Source organism: Bombus flavifrons, chromosome 6, assembly GCF_040668555.2.
Source record: "Bombus flavifrons isolate JBK064 chromosome 6, iyBomFlav1_principal, whole genome shotgun sequence".
NCBI classification, from domain to species: domain Eukaryota; kingdom Metazoa; phylum Arthropoda; class Insecta; order Hymenoptera; family Apidae; genus Bombus; species Bombus flavifrons.
This window is the reverse complement of record NC_138447.1, coordinates 9501046-9522390: the sequence shown is the minus strand read 5'-3', so window position 1 is coordinate 9522390 and position 21345 is coordinate 9501046. Positions and strand designations below refer to the sequence as shown.

The following is a 21345-nucleotide window of genomic DNA, read 5'->3' as shown; positions in this document are numbered from 1 at the left end:
ATAAAACGAAAAAGAGAAGGGGAATTACACAGAAAGCAATATATTACACATATTTTCATTGCCTCGTATTTCAGTATCCGATTTCTGTCTCGACAATAGCTGGGTGAATAAACTAGGATCTAAAGGACCTAACGAGTTCTTAAAAACAGTCCTATCGAAATTGTTTGTATTTTCTGCATACGTGATGGCTCCATTACGTTTCATTATCTTTGTCCTTCTTCTGTGTGCTTTCATCGTTGCAAGCGAATCCAGGCCTCTTACTTTCCCAGAAAGAAGACGATGTCCACCAGGATACAGATACATTCGTAACGTGGGATGCAGAAAAATGTCAGACATTTTTAGAAGGTAAGTTATTAAAGATCAATCTCGAAAATTATAAAATTTCTTTCGATACCTGGTGCAATTGTATATTATTTTTTCCATTTGTTCCAGTCGAGTCTAGATAAGAAGTTCTTCCACAGTTCTTAAACAACTAATTGGACTCGTTCGAACCATCAAGGATTAATGGCATATCTATATTCTTTATCAAATATTGCAAAATGTATAGCCAGTTACTCTTTTGCAACTGTACACGTTTATGATTCACAAATATAAAGTAAATAACAATTTATTGACGCACAGTTTATGTCATGGTTTTGTTTCCAATCATTATTTGTCAACGTAAAATAGATAACTCAATCGAATTGAATTTATGTACTTTTAAACAGACCGCGATCTTAATATGCACGCGATAATCGATCTATCGCAAACTTTGTTGCTGGGAAAATGGCTGCCCCCTTTGGCTTGCATTCTCAATAATAAAATCGGTCTTTAGTTTTTTCTTAACAGTAACATTAATTCTAAACAAGATAAAACCCGCATAAAATTCTACATAACGTGTTTAGGATAACAGAGTTACAATTTATTTATAGTTCTATCGTTAAAATATAGCGTGATTGGCACATAACCTATTCTCTATCTTCGATTATCAAAGATTAATGTAAAAAACATTGGAAATTTCGAATTTCGACAAAACAAATACGATATATCGCGTTTTCAAATTAAGCTGCAATTATTAATAAACAAAAAACAATTGCTAGCATATAACTATACTGTGATTACACTTACACATTCAACGTCAGCACATTGTACTTCTACTTAAATAAATTAGCACCTTGAATAATCGCAATATGAAGGGCAATCTCGGAATAGTTTCATCTCGCATGCAAATTCATCACCTACGTCGCATTAATATGCCCCGTAATCGTGAAAATTTGACTGAGTAACACGTAGACTTAACAATGTCTACGTTGAACATATCAGAACATTTAGCAACGTTGCACAAGTTTGTTATTAACGACACTATGAATCGATGGTCGTAACAATATTATGACTTAATGACTCAATAAGACAAAAGATTGAGCAAATATAAAAAAAAAAATTTAGCCGCCCGACCAGATAACTCCGTGTTCATAAACAGTATCATGCTGATAACGATCGGTAATTACCGCAAACAAAAATGATACTATTGCTACGGTGTTATAGCGAAATCGTGTGATCCGTGCTCCGTATGTGTGAGAATACGCGCGTATGCATTAGCGTGTGTGTAGCCAGAAATACGCGCCGAGCGTACTCGCTTCGGCAGTCGATCGCGGCGCGAGCATACGAACCTGTTCAGGTGTAACTTCCTCGCGTTTTCCTCGTGCATCGCAAACAGCAAGACCGAGCGTCACGTAAACACGTGCGATTATTATTTCTCGTAATTAAAATCTGTCGTCGCCGATACATCTGAACGCGTCAAGTTCGCGTGAACAAAGAACGAATTTTATGGTTCAAAGACAATTATCCTCGCATTTTTTTTTGTGGTGAACACGCGGAGAAAAACGACTGAAAACAGCAAAAATGTCGCATTTAATCAGATACAGAACGCTCGTTCTTGTGATTTTTTGTGGATTGGTGGTGCCCCATAAGGCTGACATAGTATTTCCTGACCAGATAATTCCAAGACAGTCAGTGCCTCCGGTCGAACCAAGAACAGCAGAAAACACCGCATTGTTATTGGTAAAATCGATCACATATTTTATCGAAGAGATTCGAAAAGCGTTACATATATTTCGTATTTCACGAGTGGAACGCAAAGAGACCGTTCACGAGCCGCGTTGCAACACTCCCACGTTTTCACTTCGGTAAATAGCGCAATTATGTTATCCCGCGGAGCATTGTGAAGAACGTACGTGGCGAACGTTTAAAAATTAATTTGATCGTTTCGTGTGCAAAAGGCACCGGGTCGTAAACTGGCACAGGTCGTATTTTTTATCGTCGTATTTTTACGCGAAGATATATATTGGTCGTTCGAACCGTTAACATTTAGCAACGCCATTAATCTTTATGAATAATGATCTTATATTTATGAATATATACTTCTGAAATTGATCGATCAACGGAATGTTTTTACTACGAATTTAACATGAAAATCGTAATACACGATGATTATCGAAAAAATATATGCGACACATGCTATCAATTCTAGTGAATTGTGCGGAAGTCAATCATCCGTTTCGGTTTTGCTACCGTATCGTTTCCTATTCTTCCATTATCTTCACCGTACACTCGTTAACTTAAGTAACAGTAAGAAAAACGGTTGACAGTTCCTTCTGTCGACGATAGGCATTGATATTACGACATCCTTGCGAACGAGAGCACGATTGCTTTTCCCGCAAAGATCTGAATGACGTCGAAGGCCGTATAACACTAATGTCAAGGATGTACGTGGTATAGAAGCAGGTATGAAGGTAGAAGATCGAGATTGAAAAGTAAAAAACCTCGCGGTGCACTCTTAGGATTCCTGTCACGTTGTTGGTGAATCGATATATAGATAATTGATTACACGTCATTCGACGTTCGAGCGAATACCTAGCCGATTACTTTGCGAAACACGGTTAATTTTATCAGGGAGAGTTGATAAAATTCGTCCCTTGACGAACGAAATAAAATTAAAAAGTAAAAAAACAAACACAAAATTAAAAAGTTTCTAAACGATCCGTATTTATGTACAGTTTTATTGACTAATGTGACCCTCATTCCTCTGAAACCAAAGAGAAATTTAGGTTACGATTTGAAAAACATATACACAGCGACGCTATCGTTGCAAGGTGAAATCTATTCCCCCAAAAGGTCATCATAAATATCATTTCGCGAAGATAATATTTGTTTGATCGCGGCGCCATCACCGTATGTGTACAACGCATATTTCATTGCTACAATAGGGTTATACGACCGAGTTTAACGCCAGGTGTAATAGTCGATCTTTAAAAGTCGCGATAAAATTCCTGTAAAGCGTCAAGAGACAGCGCTTCTTGGAAAGTACAATGTCTTGGATTTCTCAGCTATGCAAATCGCGAAATACGTAATCTGTTTATTAAAATGCTGTTCGTACCGTTACCGATTCCCTCCGCACCTGTGGAAATATTCAAGTTAACGTGTCAGATCGCTGACAATTCATCGATATACGTGCGATAACTATAGTACGAAATACATATACACGATAAATTGTTAACTGGTCATGTCACCTCTAAAAAATTCGAAAAGAAACGAATGAACCGCATCTATCGAGGCAGAATGTTAACGTCGAAGATGCTTCTGAGAAATCGGTTCAACGTTTTGCAGAGTTTTTAGTGTGCACACGATAGTAGCTTGTTCAAAACCAGTTTTAGGTGGAAAGGCGAACGTGTGGTTGAAAAACGACTCGACATGCTAAAGTTGGGAGTCTCATACCAGTGATCAAGACGTAAAAAATGCTTTTTAACAACATTCTAAATATAGCCGCAGCGAAGGACTAATCTTTTTTATAGTTTCCCGGATGATTGACCTAAAATCATTTTGTACCTCTCATGATTACCTTAGTCACACGAGTATACACAATCGAATTCGATGATTCATCGATTAGCCATTAGCGGGAATATCCCGATTATTACATCGAGATTCCACCGTTCGTACATTTTTTTCGAGACTAGGGTATTTCCAAACAAATATCGTGTCTCCTTAGATTATTTTAATAGCACGAACGGTAGCATAGCAACTCCTATTTTTCGATATCATATGACCCATATTAGAGATCTTAACGCATTGTTGAGAACATGATACGTCAGTACATGATACGCGCATAACTGTTATCTAACCAATGTTCCTTTCAATTCTTCATTGCTTAATATGCATGACAAAACATTGGAATTCCTGATTAGAATCAGGTGGCTGATTAACATGCCTTTTCTTCTCAAAATTGGTTTCGTGTAACGAACGTGCATCTAATAGAATGCAAGAATGACTAAGTTTTTCCAGGAAAACAGCTACCTGGTTTTTGGTTCGTCTTGCACAATTCAACTAATAGTATTAATGATATTTTGCAAATCTCAGGTTACAAATTATTGGAACTAATCAATTTTCTTACTTTATAATAACAAATATGGTAATGTAACAAACGAAATTTTACAAATAAAATTGTGAAAGAAACATTTACGATTTACAACTTGTTAGTTCATTAATATTATTAATTAGTACATTATTGTGCAACAGCTCTTTCTTAATCGGGGCTTTATTGGCAATAGCATTGTATCATTTTACCATTATCAGTTGTGGTATTGACTAATCGAGATAACGAAAAAAAGATAATCTCGAAACAAATAGAGAACGTAAAAATTTCTCCACAAATTATGTTTTTTCTTTCGTAAAGAAAATGTTCTATTACTTTCAGCGGTCGCAGTCATCGGAAACAGTCAAGAGAATCAATTCGCCAGAAGAGTTCCTTCAAATGATCGGTGTATCACCGTCACAAGTCTTCCTTACTAGTAAGTGTTTACGTTCTTAAATAGATTAATATCGTTCATTATGAATGTTACTTTACAGGAAAATTTTTACTCGGTAATATTGAAAGGAAAAAATATCCGTAACGTAGACATGATACTACTATAACGATGCAATATAGTAGGAAATTACAGCAGGTAAATTGGCTATGACTGCAACAAATATTGTCTGTTTAGATAAACGCGTTCACCTGAGTGTTATCTTCTAGTGATTACATTGTATAAACAACCTCGACTATCAGTGAACATGAGAGCATTCAGTTGACCGCAGCACAAAAAACGTACTTAACATAAAAGTCTTATAAGCGTATACTCTGCAAGTAAACTTACGTATACTTGCAGATATACGACTTGAAATTTCGTTCTTCTAAATTCGTGCAACACTGAATCGTCTTACGTGTTCACTATTCTGATATAAATATTATTAGATAAATCTTAAAACAAACTTCTTCTTATTCTTGTGGTTACGATCGTCTACACTAATGACGGTTTGTTAAAGACAAGGAGAGTGGCAATAATGGCATACAAGGATCTTTCGTTGCCATTTCCATTTCCAAGTTTTCCAGGAAGTCTTCATGGTCCTCAAAGAAATCAAAATCCTTCAAAAAGCAATCGAAATCGTTCATGTTAGGTACCTATCTACTAGTAATTTCATTGATTTCTTGTAAACTGGGTGGTAGTTTTCACTTTAGACTGTTCGAATCGTATCCGTAACATTTTTAGTTTTATACGGTTGTTCCAAGGTTGAGTTATCGAGCGGAATGATATACGCAATCTGCAATTTACATGCTCGCCTTTTAAATGCGAAAATTAGACGTGACCAAGATCTACGCGTAAGATTAAACCGCTTAAATGTAACGAAATAAAAACTTGAGTCGTACAAAAAGATATGATTATATGAAGATGGTCATAAAATGAAACGATAATCTTCATTACTGTTTGTCCATTATTTTATATGAACACGATCATAGATTAATAAATAATTCTCGTTATTGTACAAGACAAATAAACGAAGAGTATTAATCCTTATCTTATTTCCAAAAAATTTTGCGACAATTCTATTTCGTCGTTTGCTTGTACATACTTAACTTCAACGACATCGTGTCCATCTTCTCGACTACACTCTCTCTTGATGGTTGGTGCAATTTCCTCTTCCAATTTTATCCTATTAATGCTTTACTCGATCTCTTCTATGTCGACGACGACATCTCGAGCTTGAAAAGATTACAAAGATCACCCTCGCTTAAGTCGTAAGATGTGTCGTCCATTACGCTAATTTCCTTCGCATGGATTTCATTCTGATTACAGTCTCTTATGACGTTACACGTTGATGACATTTCCGTCTCTTGAAAGAACTGAGGCTTATAGATTGCCTCATTATGACTACTGGTAAAATTACTATCATCTTTTTCGTATTTTTGGTACTTCCCATGGTGATACAAGCAAAATATGTTTCCTCATAAAGATCTTAATCTTAATCTGCTGTAATATTGTAAAATCTTTTTCCAACATTAACATTCTTCCTCCTCCTTCTTTTTGTAACTGCAGTTGACATATCAGCGATTGATATCGTATTTGAAAAAATACATATTTCTAGAATTCGTATTATAAGCTTCCATGAAGGCAGACACGTTTATCCTACCTTGCGAATCAACCTGCCGAACCAATCAGAGACCACATCCTTCAACAGCTGACTTTCTAAATCGCAAAGAAGATCATCGACCAAAACGAGATAACTATTGAAATAGATAGTTCGAATGAAGAATAGTTAAAGCGAATGAAATAGTTTGCGCGTGTTTCTCCATTTTTAAATTGCGTAAAAAGGTGTGACAAGTTCTACGCTAGAAAATTTCCAAGTAGCTACTTTTTACGTCAAACCACAGAAACCACACTGAACTGGATGTAACAGGAATTCAGAGGAAACGAAGGGAAATTCTCTGACTAACTCAGGATCAGAATCGCGATCCGACCTTTTGCTTAACAGTCTAATACCTTCTCTTTTAGGCAGAATGGGTGTACCTGTACAACGCTCGAATAGTAAAATGGCAAAGCAAGCTAACTGTGAGCCTTCACCAACCGTAATTCCTACATACCAATCTAACGATCCGTCTATCGTCTATTTTCCCCGGTGTACACGAGTCAAAAGATGCTCAGGTTGTTGCGGAAACGAGTTACTCTCTTGTCAGCCAAAGGAAATAGAAACCCGAAATTTTGAAGTAAGACAGCTCGATAAATATATAATTACAGATAAACAATAATGTTCGAAATAATTACATATTACGAATGTTTGAAGATCATGCTGGCAAAATTGACAGCGCAAGGTAAATTCGAGTACCAAGGCAAACAAGTCGTACCAATAGATGAGCACATCAGATGCGAATGTGACTGCGTAATAAAAGCATCGGTAATTTGACAATAGCCAATAATTGAGATCTTCCTCCTTAAACTAGTACAACCCGCTCAACACCTCAACAATCCGTGATAACTTTAACGTTATAATTTTCATTACACTTTCATCATACACGCCGAATGCATTTATACGTTAGAGAGCTAAAGAATATTAAATTCAAAATTTAAGAAAGAAAGAATCTACATTATTTTATTTGATAAACTTTTTTCAGGATTGTACGCCCAAGCAGGTTTATAAGGAAAACTTATGTAGATGCATGTGCAGCAACACGGACGATCGAGCGAAATGTATTGAGCACCCAGATAAAATCTGGGATTCGGTACATTGTAACTGTTTTTGTAGAAACGCACATGAATGTTCGACCGGCTACTTTTACAACCAGAATACGTGCAGGTGTGAACGTTCTCCAGTAGAAGAATGGAAATAAGAGCACACTATCCTCACTGTTCTCTACTGTTCTATATATCTTGTAAGCTGCGCGCGTTACACTGTGTTTTTTGGAATTTCTTTTTTTTTTTTTTTAATAACTTTATTTTTCTGCTTCATTCGCAAGAACTAATGCCTATCCTCATAGCTTATCTTCTTTAATTCTTTTATGCGACCACTACACATTTGACTGCTACTTTATCTTAAATCAATCATTGCATTGACGAGAATCTATTGTATCCCTGTTTCCACCCTGCGCTTGCTTTTATACGTTACAAGAATGAGGTAATTAAACTATTACTTCAGCTGAATCAATTGAAGTAAAATATTATTTTCTTCTAATGAATGAATTCATCAATGCACATTGTGTGTTTATTAACAGCATGCAAATAATTTTTTTTATAAAGAAGCAAGTTGAAGGCTCAAACATAATCTCAAACTTTTAATACTCAAAAATATTTCAGATGTGAGCAATTACCGATATCTAGATCCTGGTTTACATCTACGAAAGGGACTGATTATAGATTTGGGCAAACACAAAAACCAGATGAACCACCAGTAATAATTCCTCTAGATGCAAATGATCCTAGGAGGAAACCTAAACCAGATCCAGAATAGAAGTCTTCCGTTTATAAACTAAATGTGAATCATAAGACTTTTATAAGACAGCTATTTTAATAGCACTTATTTAGGTTAATTTTTCACCTTTGTGCCATTTTGCTACACACACACACACACATACATACACGCACACACAATATATAATTACAGTATTTACATAATATGTATTATTAATCCATTCTTGTAAGGTATAAATGAATTTACCCTTAAAATTAAAACGCACTGTGATATAAACAAATATAATTATCCCATGCATATGGTACTAGCTACACTTTTTAGCATCAATTAGCAAAAGGTATTTTATTTATACAACTTTTATATATTGTAATTTTAAAAAGTTAACAATTATTGCGATCTATCCTATCTTGATCTTATTCGACTACTGCCACTTTCGATCGTTTTGTATATGTATAAAATCGTTGTTTTATTAACATTTAAAGGAGTTCTGCATCTTTCGAATTGAATTGTTCATCAACGTTCTAATATTCGCCGGGCAGGATGAGAATCGAAAATCAAAATTTATTTATTGCAAAATTTATTTATATGTAGAACTTATGTACAATTTTGTATATCGTAGGCTAAACTTCAAGAAATATAAATTAAATTTTTCAGCTATAAATGTTCCGCATAGTACAATTATAATCGCAGTCAATCAATCAAAATCGTATTATTGTCATATTATTATCATGTAATTAATAATTCTATATATGAAATAATACTGATTGCCTACGTCTCAACACGTGTAGGTTTGATGCAAATGGAAGCCCTTCCTATCCAAGATCCTTTCATGCAAAAATATATTAATTCTGCATTTAAAAAGTTGAACAAATTCCCCGTTTGTTGTACATTTGCAAGACATCAAACCAAAACATTCAAATTACCTGTCTACCTTACCTTATTTTATCTGCTTTAAATACCACCCTTGATTATGCATGCATTTAATTACAAAACATTTATTTATGCCCAGATTAATACTCCTAAGAAACAGTCGTTTCTTAGCAGTATCAAAAATACTCTACTTAATCACAATCCCAAATTAGAAGCATCTCATTTACAAATTTCAATAAACCCTACCTAATTGAAAATCTAATTTAACATGCTTGGTAAGAATCTAAAATTTTCATGAGCTCTACCTACATAAATATCTGACTATACTAACGGGACAGGGAAGAGAGGTATTGTATGAAATGATTTCTATACACTTTTGAATACTTCCCATGTACATACTTTGAATTACTTTGTGTATCTCTTTTTATTCGTCCTAAAGCAATTCCTGAAACAATCTTCAAAATAATTTAAACGAAAACGAAGATTATTTGCAAACCCTACCTATAGAAATCTGAAAGCTTTTCTATGAGTCCTGTCTATATAAAAATTTAAGGATCTATTGTGGGAATCATATACAAAAGTCCAAAAGTTACAAAAAGAAAAAATGGAAAACTACATAGGACATTATATGGGATACGAGTCTTCTTTTGCCAATCTTACAATGAATCCTGAAACAAACTCAAACAGAAAAAATTTGGTAAAATTCTATGAGGCTAATGTATGTATGTAATGAATTACATACAAATGAAGAGAAAAATTATTTGAGATGCTATTAAAAAATACTCATAGTAAAACAATATTCATTACTGACAAACGAACATATTTTACTAGTATTTTCATTAACAAACACTATGATAATTCGGGGTGTGCTGAAGAAGTGAACGAATCAGTGGCCAACATGGCCATCAGAATACGATCAACAGACACTCGATATAATTCCAAACAACAGGCTATGAGTGGATTACCTTTTCTTTCTCGCGACTCTAATTCAGTAAAGCTAAATGTAAAATCGAAAATTCTCAATATAAATTACGAAGAGTGCTTCATATAATATTTTCAAGTATTAATTAATATAATTAACTACTAAAAGTAAAAAAAGCAAACAAAAAATTAGAAAACTCTCAAAAGCAAAAGTAGGATGTCTTAGTTATACATATTGATGTATGCACTCGTATTTAAATATTCATAACGTTAATAACGAGTGTAATGCTGCATCAGATGATTCAGGAGAAACTGTTCTTTCACAGTCTAGTGAAAGAAAATTGGGCTTGATATAGGCGCAACACTACTTCAAAAACCGCGATCATTCATCAACGCAACTCTAACTAAAGAACTAATTAAAACAATCGCGATGAAAGACCGCAACACTAATTCTTAAAACAAATTTAATAAAAATTATTACATATTATTATATATAACGAGCATAGTGACAAAGTAGTAACGAGAATGATTTTCCATGCCCTGGATGATCCAGAGGATGGAAAAACATTAATAGTTGCCCTCTTCCATGGTAAATTTGCCGGGCCTCTTCGGCTCGTAGCCTCTTCTTTCTTCGGGTGCTTATACTTATAAAAGTGAAATAAAAAAATATATCACGGAAGCTGACTCAGATGCACATGGACGACTAAGGATCGTAATGATCGTTCATTGCTCGCATGTGCGTGCTCGAGCAATAGATAAACGTTCGTTTCGAAACCTACTCCCTACTCGCGTCCACGTCCGCGAAATTCGAAAAATCGATAGACAAAGCCAGAGACAAATGGAATGCGCCATTCGTGGTACCAGCTTCACTATCGTTTTTTCAAATCAAATTTCCTGAAACAGGTTGAACACGCGAAAACGCGCCTACCCGATCACAGACTGTTACTGTGTTAATACACACACATACCAGAAAGTATGCTACCTATCCTACCTAGCCCTATATTTAAAAAATTGCAAAACAAGCACACCAACACATTCGCTCCACGGTTCTCACACATAACTCGAGCGCAAAAGCCTACACTAGAGAGACGTCCCGGGACGCCTTCGACACTCGAGTTCCACACAACTTTCACACTCTAATTTACATACCATTTTCCTGAAATCGACTGACGATGGCTAGCGACTATTGCGTAAAATATGGTAAAGATACGTGTAGGATATTATATATCGAATATTGTTAATGTTAATTAGTATTCATGATCATGTTATATAAGCATTCTTAATCTTTGACATGTTATGTCATTTGGAGAAATTGAGAGATATCGTTGGAATAAATGGTAATTTGATGCCGTTGTAATTGAATATTACTGTTTATTATATGTTATATTTAATAGCATATCTAAATATTTTCATTGTATATTGTAAAATTAAAGTTATAATGGTTGGAATCATAAGAACGACGACGCAATTCCACAGCCTAACCACACACACAATGTAGAAAATACGTCGGGCACGATACGCTAACGCAATGTCAGTCGTTGAGAAATTGTTCAGCTTATAAAGTATCCTCATCATGCCCATTGCCTTTCTCCCACCCAAGTAGCACCTGGGCACGTGAGTGAGGTTTTGGCGATGAACATGGAATGGGTTAAACCTGAAAATCCTGAGCTAAAATTATGATCAGAGTATCTATTTGGTATAGTTTGTATCTAACGGGCTAATATTCTTTGATTTTTCATTTCCATTTTATTTCCAACTTTAATAACTCTATACTTTACTTTGTTAATTTAGCGAATTACTAAATTGCTAAACTTGAATGAAAGAAATTAATAAAGAACGTATCTATTAAAAAACAAATTAGGATTGAATGCAAATATATACTATTAAATTCAATGAATAATAGTGAACTCTAAGTGAAATGTCTGTGAAGTGTCTTCTTGCACATGAAAACTGATGCATTCTTAGACAGACTGAACGTTTATATCTTCATATTTCAATTTCAAATTCTATTGAAATTATACTGAATATGGAACTCGAATAATAAAGTTGTTCAATACTATTATAAAATGGAAGATAAGTATTGTCAATAACATTATTATAATAATTATTATAATGATTTCTATTATTATCGTAATTTTCACAGTGACGAAATCGAAGGGTGTCCGATTTCTTTGCTTTGAAATACTCAGAATCATTTTAATATCCGTTGTCTATTCGAATATTTATTTATTCATACAAATACATGCTCATATAAATATTTAATCTTTTCAATCACATATACATATATCAATTGTCAATATTACGTTATCCATACTAGTTCTTTATTATTCACAATGTATTGTTATCAAAATTAAAAAACGCGACGTGCAAGAAAACCTATCCTGAACTAATAAATAGATATAGACAAGAAAATGTTACTACTCACGGATATAATAAATATCCGCGGTCACTATGCTCGCAAAAAATTCTACGTAATACAACTAGTCACCCGTGTCGATTCGGACCATTCATCCTACGACATGATTGAGTGACTGGAGGAACAAAAGTGCATGCTGCCCACCATTAAACGCGGAGAACGTTGCACTGGATCAGCGGAAGTCAAGTCTATCATCAAGCAATTCAATCATTGAAAAACACATGGTAAAAATGGAGGCTGTGAACAATCTGTTACAAAGCATAAAATATTATAATTTGCTCTTAAAGGCACAGAGTTAATTGTTTGAGAAATTTGAACTAATAAAAGATTGCTATTCATTAAACTTGAAATATTAATATAAAAATTGGATCTCTAATAATTTTTTAATCATATCAGACATATATTTTCATCTGATAGTTATTACTTATTATTATAGTTATTATTGAAACTTTAGGTTATTCTACATTTTACTTCATTTGAAAGAAAATTATAGAAAATAAAATTAATTCAAGCACAGTGTGTAAAATTACTTACATTCTTAGCTTTTGTAGCACAGTGAGATCCTCCTTAAAGAATAGAAGAAAATGAGAGTTGTAAAAGATCTGTAAAACATAACATGAAACATTACAATTTGTCCTTAAAAACAGAGTGCTGATTATTTAAACAATTTGGAAATAATGAAAGATGAAAGTTTACTTATAATAAAGTTTGAAGTTCTAATAAACTTTAACAAATATAAAAATTGAAACTAATATAAAATTTTAGAACCTAGAAATTAAAAATCTAATGATTTCTGAAGCATGTCAGACATTTGTATCTTATAATTCAATATTAGGACTTTGACATCTTTTTTATTTCAATAGAAGAATAGGAATCCTAATCTCCCAAATTTTCAATTAAATTTTGTTTCTTAATTAGTAGTATTTGAAGCAAAATATACAAACTAGAGTTAATTTAACTATAAAGTAAAGATATATACTTACATTCTTGGCTACTGAGCTATCGTCAGACCTTCCTCAAGGAACAGGAAGAAACTGAGGCTTCGAGATATCTGTAACAGTACATAAAATATTAAGATTTGTTTTTGAAGGCATATTTTGTTGATTATTTAAAATATCTGAGATAATAAAAGATGAAAGTTCTTAAATTTGAGACTTTAGTAATAATGAAACTGATAATTCAATAAATTCTAGTATAAGTATGGAAATTGGAACTGAAATATAAAAGTTTGTAATCTGAAAATTTAGAATTCAATGATTTCTGATGAACGTCAGACATTTCTATTTTATAATTGACTGTTAACGTTTTTAATCTTCTCATTTCAGTAGAAAAGCATTTATAATTTTTCACATTATCAAACATTTTCACTTTTTAGCCAACAGTAGTTCAAACAAAATACAACAAAACTGAATAAATTGAAATGCAATATACAAATACATATACTAACATTCTTGAGCTGTTGGAGAGGCTTTATCCTCTTGAAAGATGCACTGACTCTAATAATGAAAACATATATTTAAAAAAACATATATAAAAAAGAAAAAATAAAAGATTGCGTTAACGCGACCGTGTTGCAAATTTACTTAATATCTTACTGTGTGACTTCACATGCGATTGCTTAATTGAATTTAATCAAAGCTACCACGATTCGAAAATATTGAAATAAATTACTGCACAACAAACACTGACTATCAACTGCATTGCGCGCGGTCACAAATATTCTCTGAAAAGAAAATTAATTAGTTGGCGGAGAGGTTTTCTATCGAGCGTTTGTTTAAAAAATACTGCTATCTTTCTACAGTTAAGAAATGATTATTAAGAAATTGGAATATATGTTACAGTTATTAGTTGCAAATTACAAAATATTTCTCAACATTGAAGAATGTCTATGAATACCGCGAACGTGATACAATCATTTATAAAAATTATACTGTAATTGTTCGTTAATAGAGCATAAAACTCACTCCACTAATATTCTATGTGGTTTGTTACAAATATCCCAACATGTTTGCAAGAAATAAAAATTTCAGAACTAAATATGAGTGAAGTACAACACTACGCAAAAACGCGCGCGAAACCTTAGTTTGAAGCGACTGAGCGTCTAATTACGCGCCACCTCTGAGAAAAAACTATAAGTTGCAAACATATATGACATTAACTGTAGCAAATTCATCGTAATATAGCAAAATGTGAAAGATTTGAATTGAATGGTCGAATGTTATATTTATCGAAATAATTGAAGCTATTGTGAAACTATTAAGATTTCTACGTTACAAGATCTGTCTACATAAGGCTATTGTTAAACTATCAAGAATTTTACATTTCAGAATACAGAATAAATTGAAACAATAAAATGATTCATTTAATCCGTTTGAAATAAGAAAATGATTACATATATTCCAATTAAAATGATTTATTTAACCTTTCTTATATTCATCTTAGTATTTCAAATAATTAGGACATTATGTATGGTAAATTTATTGTATATCGAATATACATATTCAATATAATTATATCAAATATAATTTAAGTATGAAACTTATATGTACCAAATATTACCTATGCCTCAACAAAAAGACGATATAATCATTTATATATGTCTATCTTTGTTAAAATAAATTAATTGTTATGACATTTTTATGAAGATTCATCGGATTTACCATTAATCATTGTGGCGTCCATACGTTAATTATTCATATTACTTCGATGTAATTCGACTCATTTCTGCAATCAACTAATTACCTGCACAAAAGAGAACCAAAAGTTAAACCTAAAACAAATGTATAGAGTGATGACAAATATATATTCAAATAAAACAATAATCAAATTCATATTCCATTACAAAAGCTTACAATACATGACACCGATAATGCCAGCAATCGAACAGTGATCGAAGAAAAATCAACACAGAAAATTTCAAAAAAGCTACTTAATTCCGTTATCTTGATGTTCAATGAATTGTTAAATAAACGCGTGTATGAATTAAACAATGTTAATAGCGAGATACAAGTGGTAGTAAAAGAATAATGAAAAAGCAAAGGAACGCCACCAAAAGGTTAGAATACGTTACAGACATAATACAACGTAATATGTTACCGCACTGAAATTCGACAGCTAAATGATCTGCTCTCCAGTTTCGCCACGCAATTCCTAATGTGAGGGGGGGGGTCTACATTCGTAAACATTGTATGTATTGTGTTGTTTTGGAACATGAGTTGGCATGTTTATACGCATTACTTTTCACAGAGTAACAGAAACTTTTATATATACATACATACGTATTATGAGACCATTATTTACACGATTAGATACGTACATTCTTAATAAACTTTGGAGATTATTTATTATTAGAATTATATAGTATTATATTAGATTATATTAGAATTATATAGTATATAAGAATTGTATAGTATGAGTGAATCTAAGGAATCAATAAATGGAAAGAAAATATTATAATAGAACAAAAATATGGCGAAATAGTTGAATTTTTATATAAAGATCAAAGTTCTTTAAGAGCCATTGCAATGATCAATCCAAATATAGATAATATTTAAAAGCTAAAACTAAAACTTTCAACGCGATATATGTACTCAATTCACAATTTTATTTCGTAATCTCTCTTGCCAAAAAAATCCTCGCTTTCGAATGAATAATAAAATTAACAATTTAATATACGTATAAATAAAAAAGTGGTATTTCAAATTTTGACTGATAATGTACTAAACACTAGTTAATTTGTGACAATTCGAAAAAAAGACTGACAAAGTTGGTATCTTCAAGATTGGATTTTATTCGAGTTAAAAGAAAACAAAAATTGCATACTTAATGCTAAATAAAAAAATATATTTTAACTCAGATTTGATACTGGACGAGAGAAATACAGTTGCCTTCGTAAATCTCTGAGTATTTAAAGAATAAGTTATAATAGGTTAATCACCTGCGACCATGGCAAATATTGCTGACTTAGATAACATGTTAACTTAAGCAGTATTTTCTAGTGATCGGTTCATTTAAGCTTGATTACTGGTGAACATAAAATCATTCAGTTTATCACAACAGAAAAAAACAGACATAATATGTGTACTTAAGTACATTGTAAGCGTAAAATTCGCAACTACGTAAACTTACGTGTGGACTTATGTAGAAATAAAGAAAAATTACGAAAAATATTTACTAATTATAAAAGTAAAAAAGAAACAGTTTCTTAATCTTTTTCCAAAGATATCATCTGCCTGAAAAAGATTTTTCTAATACTATTTAAGCAGAAAAGGGATTATTTTTTGCACATCAAGCGCTATACTTCTGCCCCTCTTCAAATTTCATTCTTTTAAAATTGTGCAACACTCGTTCATGTTACATATATCAATATCCTGATATATTATCAGATGAATCTTATAATTAAAAGCGAACTTTTTTTTGCCTTTACCATTGCGATCATCCATATTGATGGACGGTTTATTAAAGACAAGTTTATTTTTAACATACTGAGCAGTGGATAATGACATACAAGGATCATTAATTGCCATTTCCATTTTCACATTTCCTAGAAAGCCTTTATAATCCTCAAAGAAATCCGCATCCTTCAAAAATCCACCGAACTCATTCGTATTGGGCACTAGTCTACTAGTAATTTCATTAATCTCCTGTAGACTGGGTAGTCTGACTTTAGGCTGTACGAATCGTGCCGTGACATTTTTAGTTTCACACGATTGTTCCGAGGTTTGACATTGAGACGAGATGGTATATGCAATTTGCAATTTACATGGCCGCCTCCAAGTGTGAAGAGTAGCTGTAGAGAGACGTGAGATATACGTTTTCCAGGAACCTACGATTCAATGAAACAAGTTTAACCCGATTAATTCTATTGAAATTAAAATTCGGAACATGAAAAAAATCTGAATATTATGTGGAGATAATTATAAAAGTCAAACAATGATTCTCATTACTGTTTGTTGATTATTATTGTAGACCATTATTGTAGAACGAGAAAAAAAATTCTTGCCTAGTTTGTAAAATTTTCGGGAGAATTCTACTTCGCCGTTTGCCTCCACATACTTAACTTGAACGATATCGTGTTTATCTCTTCGACTACACTTTCTCTTGATGGTTGGTACCATTTCCTCTTTCAATTTTATCCTATTAATGCTATGCTCGATTTCTTCTATGTCGGTCGATAAGATGTCGAGCTTGAAAAGATTGCAGAGATCACCCTCGCTTAGATTGTAAAACGTGTCGTCCACTGCGCCAATTTCCTTCACATGGATTTCGTTGTGATTAATGTCTGTTATGACGTCACACGTCGACAATGACGTTTCCATTTCTTGGAGGAACGGCTCGCATATTGTACTATTATCATTGACGAAATTATTATGTCTTGTTTGACATTCTTGCTGTTTTCGATAATGACACGAACAAAGCTTGTTCCTATACAAAAACCTAATGTTAATTAAAGTTTTATTTCTAAAATTAAAATTGTTTCTTCTCATTCCATGAAATCTGTAATTTTCACGTATTCTTACCGAGTTAACCTTTCCTTTTCGTAACTGATATCAGTGGTCGATATAATATGTGAGAATATATGCCTTGAATTCAGTTTACGACTTCGCAAGAAGGTAGACACATGTTTCCTGCCTTTGATCAAACTGCCAAACCAATAGAGGACCACATCCTTCGAGAGCTGACTTTCTAAACCAGAAACAAGACCATCGACCAAAGCGAAATAACTATTCGCGAATGAAATAGCTTGCGTATGGCTTTCCATTGATAAACTACCTAAAAAAGGGCAACAAGTCTTAGGGTGGAATGGTCCCAACTATTTTTTAGATCAAACCACAAAAAATAGATTGAACGTTCGAACATTCGAACAGGAATTCAGGGGAAACAAGAGGGAAACATTCAGGATGACAAACTTTCTGTTTAACGCGTTTTCTTCCGAAGAAAATGGAAAAATGCAGATTACTCTTGAATAGTGAGGAGGCAATTCCAGCTAAATCAGATAGTTCCAAAAACATCTTGATTACATAATCACTTTATTTAATACAATCAAAATAAAATGCTATCTTCCTTTCCCAAATGTACACTGCGTGTTTATTAATGGCACATATATGTTTCATTGTAAAAAAGGAAGCAAAATGCTAAGATATTGTTTGAAACATCGAATACTTAAAAATGATATCAGCAATTACTATTGCCTGAAATTTAATCTCTATCTACAGAAGGGATTGGTTATAAATTCAGACAAACATAAAAAGAGGTCAGGTAATATTTGACAAGAAAACATAAACCAGATCCTAATACAAATAAGAATAACGATTTATAGACTGAATCATAATTTTATAAAGCAGGTATTTAATTGCACAGACCTAATTTAATCTCTTACCTTTATGTCATTTCGTTATACACATAGATACACAACATATAATTATAGTATTTATATTATAATAGTACCTATACACTATTATAAGTTATGAATGAATGTACTTTTATATATAAATAAAAACATTGTGATATGAGGAAATATATTTATTTAATGCATAGAACTTACATTTGTTATTTTACATCAATTAATAAAAGATATTTTACTAACTATTGTGTTTGTACATTATCGTATAAATAAGTTATAATTATTATTCTTGTTCCAATCTTGTTTGCTCCAAATCAGATTGTATGTCATCTAGAGTTTGAATCTGTTGCCTTTTTTTATTATTTTGTATATATAACACCAATGCTTTATTAACTTTCAAAAGAGCTCTGTGTTTCTCACTTACAGACGAAACTGATTCAGATATTTCCCCTGAAATATTATGTAACAGATTGATGATTTATAGTAGCAAAAGTGTTTACAAATTGAAAGAAACTACACACATAACCTCACTTTTATTTAAAGTGTAAGCAATTTGAAAACATGATGCTAAGATTGAAAATTTGCAAAACTTATACACAGAAAATATTTAACGATATATGTAACATGTTTTATCACATAATTAACTTCATTTATAAAAACATTCACTTACTTATAGAAGATGCAATATCACAAATAGTCGATTCTTTTGTAACTCTTGAACGTTTCAATAACTGTTCCATTGTAATAAAGTTAGGACTCAATCGTTTACACCATTTTTTTTTATAAAATTAAACTAAAATAATGGAGCAATACAAAAAGTAAAAAGATCCTTCACAAATGCTTACAGCCTCAAATGGCGCGAAAAATATCCAAATCAGTCGATCACATTTGTAACAATTATGTATGGACAAGACAATGTACAAAATATTTCAATATTATGTAAATGCCTTTGTACTAAAATTTCACTCAAAATCACAATGAAAGACAAAATACAATTGTAAGATATTTTGTAATAAAATTTACCATGAAGCGATATATATTACTTGTTCGATTATCTTTATACAATAAATTGCGAATATGAAAGCTTTCTTTAGTATTTTAGATCTGAAAGATCACGAAGCAGTTCGTGTACTTAATGTGACATTTAAGTGATTTCTTAAAAAACTTTCGTTAAATGTTTATTTTAAGTCCATTTATGTTTTTTGTATGTATGCAAAAAATATTACCAGCAATTGGATATTGTTTACCTTATTTTACTGCCATCTTCTTGCTGACAATGAAACATTATACCTTTCACTCGTGAATAATAGGTGTCGCCACATATACGATATCAGTGTAAATCATTTTTTCAGAAAAATAAATTATTAATAAGTTAAATATTAATAACAACTAATGACATATCACATACACCTATCTGCAATCATATCAAAATGTATTTAACTGCCGATTTCTCGACTTATTTTGTTTTGATCTTAAATCTTAAGAACACAATTACGAACAATTATATGTAATTCTTAATAGCAATTTTGAGTTATTATTTTGCATTAAAAGACTATTTATTGTTGCCTGTAATTCGCGAGTTTCCAAAGAATATGAACCGAGTTGTTCGACCCGGCTAAGTAAATGATAATATAATTTTGCAATTAGAGGTTCTACAACCATATTGTATGCACAAATTGGAGGTTTGCATTTCATTTATTTTTATTACGTAATTGATTTACCGTTGGTGATCGACGACGGTGAGGATGAAAATTCAATATTCAGCGTTCATTGGATAGCGTTCATTGATTTTATTGAAGCTCCGCGTAATTCAATAATTCCAGCGAATCCAACGTACGATTTCCGTCGCGCGATAGAGATGACTGGTTCGATCGACGAACTCTGCGTGGATTATATTTTATCAAGATCGTGGAGATCACGCGAACAATCTACGAAAAGGAGAGTACCACGGAGAAGGACTCTGCGGGTAATGTTGCTTATCGAGTTGCATGTCCGAGTGCATACTGGACGAAACGAGAGATCTGCGGCGAGTAGACGAGAAGCGTCGTTTTTTTTGCGCCACCCGTTATAATTACCGGGGCCTTGTCACTTTTGCCGAGGCACGGACCGCAGTGAGGTATCTCGTTGGTGCGTCGCCCGGTACGTCGTTTCGTGCGTCGCGGTCGCGTCGCCTCGACCGATCTGAAACGCGGCGGCTACCTCAAAGCGTTCGCTTCGCTTACTCAACGAACAAGCAAAGGAAGTGCAGAAGAAGTAGACGAAGAAAAACACGTGAGACTAAAGACAGAGAAAACAAAGGCAAGCTACGAACCGGTGTGTTCGAGTGACTCGCGTCACGAAATTGTCTCAGCCAGCGCACGTGAACGGCTGAATTTGCAAAGAGCAAACACGTGCGAATAACCCGTTTTCCATTACATTTCAAGCTGCTTGAAAGAGAGAAACGCTCGTCGGATATTATAGTTTCGCAATGTGAAGGATAATGTCGAGCAATGAAGAAGAACGAGGTGAAGGAAGGTTCGAAGCAAAGCTTTAGATCGATGCA

General features: G+C 33.0%; 3 protein-coding genes and 1 pseudogene across 4 annotated transcripts in view; 1 reads left to right on the top strand and 3 right to left on the bottom strand.

Moving 5' to 3' along the window:
* Positions 1 to 15604, bottom strand: part of LOC138180785 (uncharacterized) — a 212891-nt gene extending 197287 nt beyond the window's left edge. The window contains exons 1-6 of the mRNA XM_069114971.1: positions 15313 to 15604; positions 15121 to 15202; positions 13908 to 13956; positions 13444 to 13511; positions 12995 to 13062; positions 12605 to 12708 (exon numbers count right to left, since the gene is read on the bottom strand). The gene's annotated coding sequence lies outside the window, so the exon portion shown is untranslated. The remainder of the gene's footprint in view (positions 1 to 12604; positions 12709 to 12994; positions 13063 to 13443; positions 13512 to 13907; positions 13957 to 15120; positions 15203 to 15312) is intronic.
* Positions 1659 to 8914, top strand: Pvf1 (PDGF- and VEGF-related factor 1). 2 transcript variants are annotated; one of them, XM_069114576.1, is made up of 6 exons: positions 1659 to 2040; positions 4730 to 4823; positions 6843 to 7054; positions 7132 to 7242; positions 7460 to 7641; positions 8139 to 8914. In XM_069114576.1, exons 1-6 carry the CDS (start codon positions 1882 to 1884, stop codon positions 8290 to 8292), a joined length of 912 nt encoding a protein of 303 aa, XP_068970677.1. In that variant the 5' UTR covers positions 1659 to 1881; the 3' UTR covers positions 8293 to 8914. The 2 variants fall into 2 exon arrangements, with proteins under 2 accessions (XP_068970677.1, XP_068970678.1); XM_069114577.1 differs by having other exon boundaries at positions 7460 to 7717; positions 8139 to 8277.
* On the bottom strand, positions 5224 to 6594 carry LOC138181234 (uncharacterized; annotated as a pseudogene).
* Positions 15605 to 16231: 627 nt separating the features above from the next.
* LOC138181290 (uncharacterized) lies at positions 16232 to 20052 on the bottom strand. The gene is made up of 5 exons (XM_069116026.1): positions 19474 to 20052; positions 19047 to 19253; positions 17980 to 18232; positions 17389 to 17920; positions 16232 to 17289 (listed from the first exon to the last, which is right to left on the bottom strand). The coding sequence occupies exons 2-5, from the start codon at positions 19060 to 19062 to the stop codon at positions 16780 to 16782; spliced, it is 1311 nt and encodes a 436-aa protein (XP_068972127.1). The 5' UTR covers positions 19063 to 19253; positions 19474 to 20052; the 3' UTR covers positions 16232 to 16779.
* Between the last annotated feature and the right edge of the window lie 1293 nt (positions 20053 to 21345).

Excerpts from the sequence above, each read along its gene's own strand:
- Pvf1 (XM_069114576.1), top strand. The coding sequence starts at position 1,882 with ATGTCGCATTTAATCAGATACAGAACGCTCGTTCTTGTGATTTTTTGT. Across the intron at positions 7,055-7,131 it reads TAGAAACCCGAAATTTTGAA|ATCATGCTGGCAAAATTGAC; the intron begins GTAAGACAGCTC and ends GAATGTTTGAAG. Across the intron at positions 7,243-7,459 it reads ACTGCGTAATAAAAGCATCG|GATTGTACGCCCAAGCAGGT; the intron begins GTAATTTGACAA and ends AACTTTTTTCAG.
- LOC138181290 (XM_069116026.1), bottom strand. Across the intron at positions 17,921-17,979 it reads GAAAAGGAAAGGTTAACTCG|AAATAAAACTTTAATTAACA; the intron begins GTAAGAATACGT and ends TTTTAATTTTAG. Across the intron at positions 17,290-17,388 it reads CAGTAATGAGAATCATTGTT|GTAGGTTCCTGGAAAACGTA; the intron begins TGACTTTTATAA and ends TTTCATTGAATC.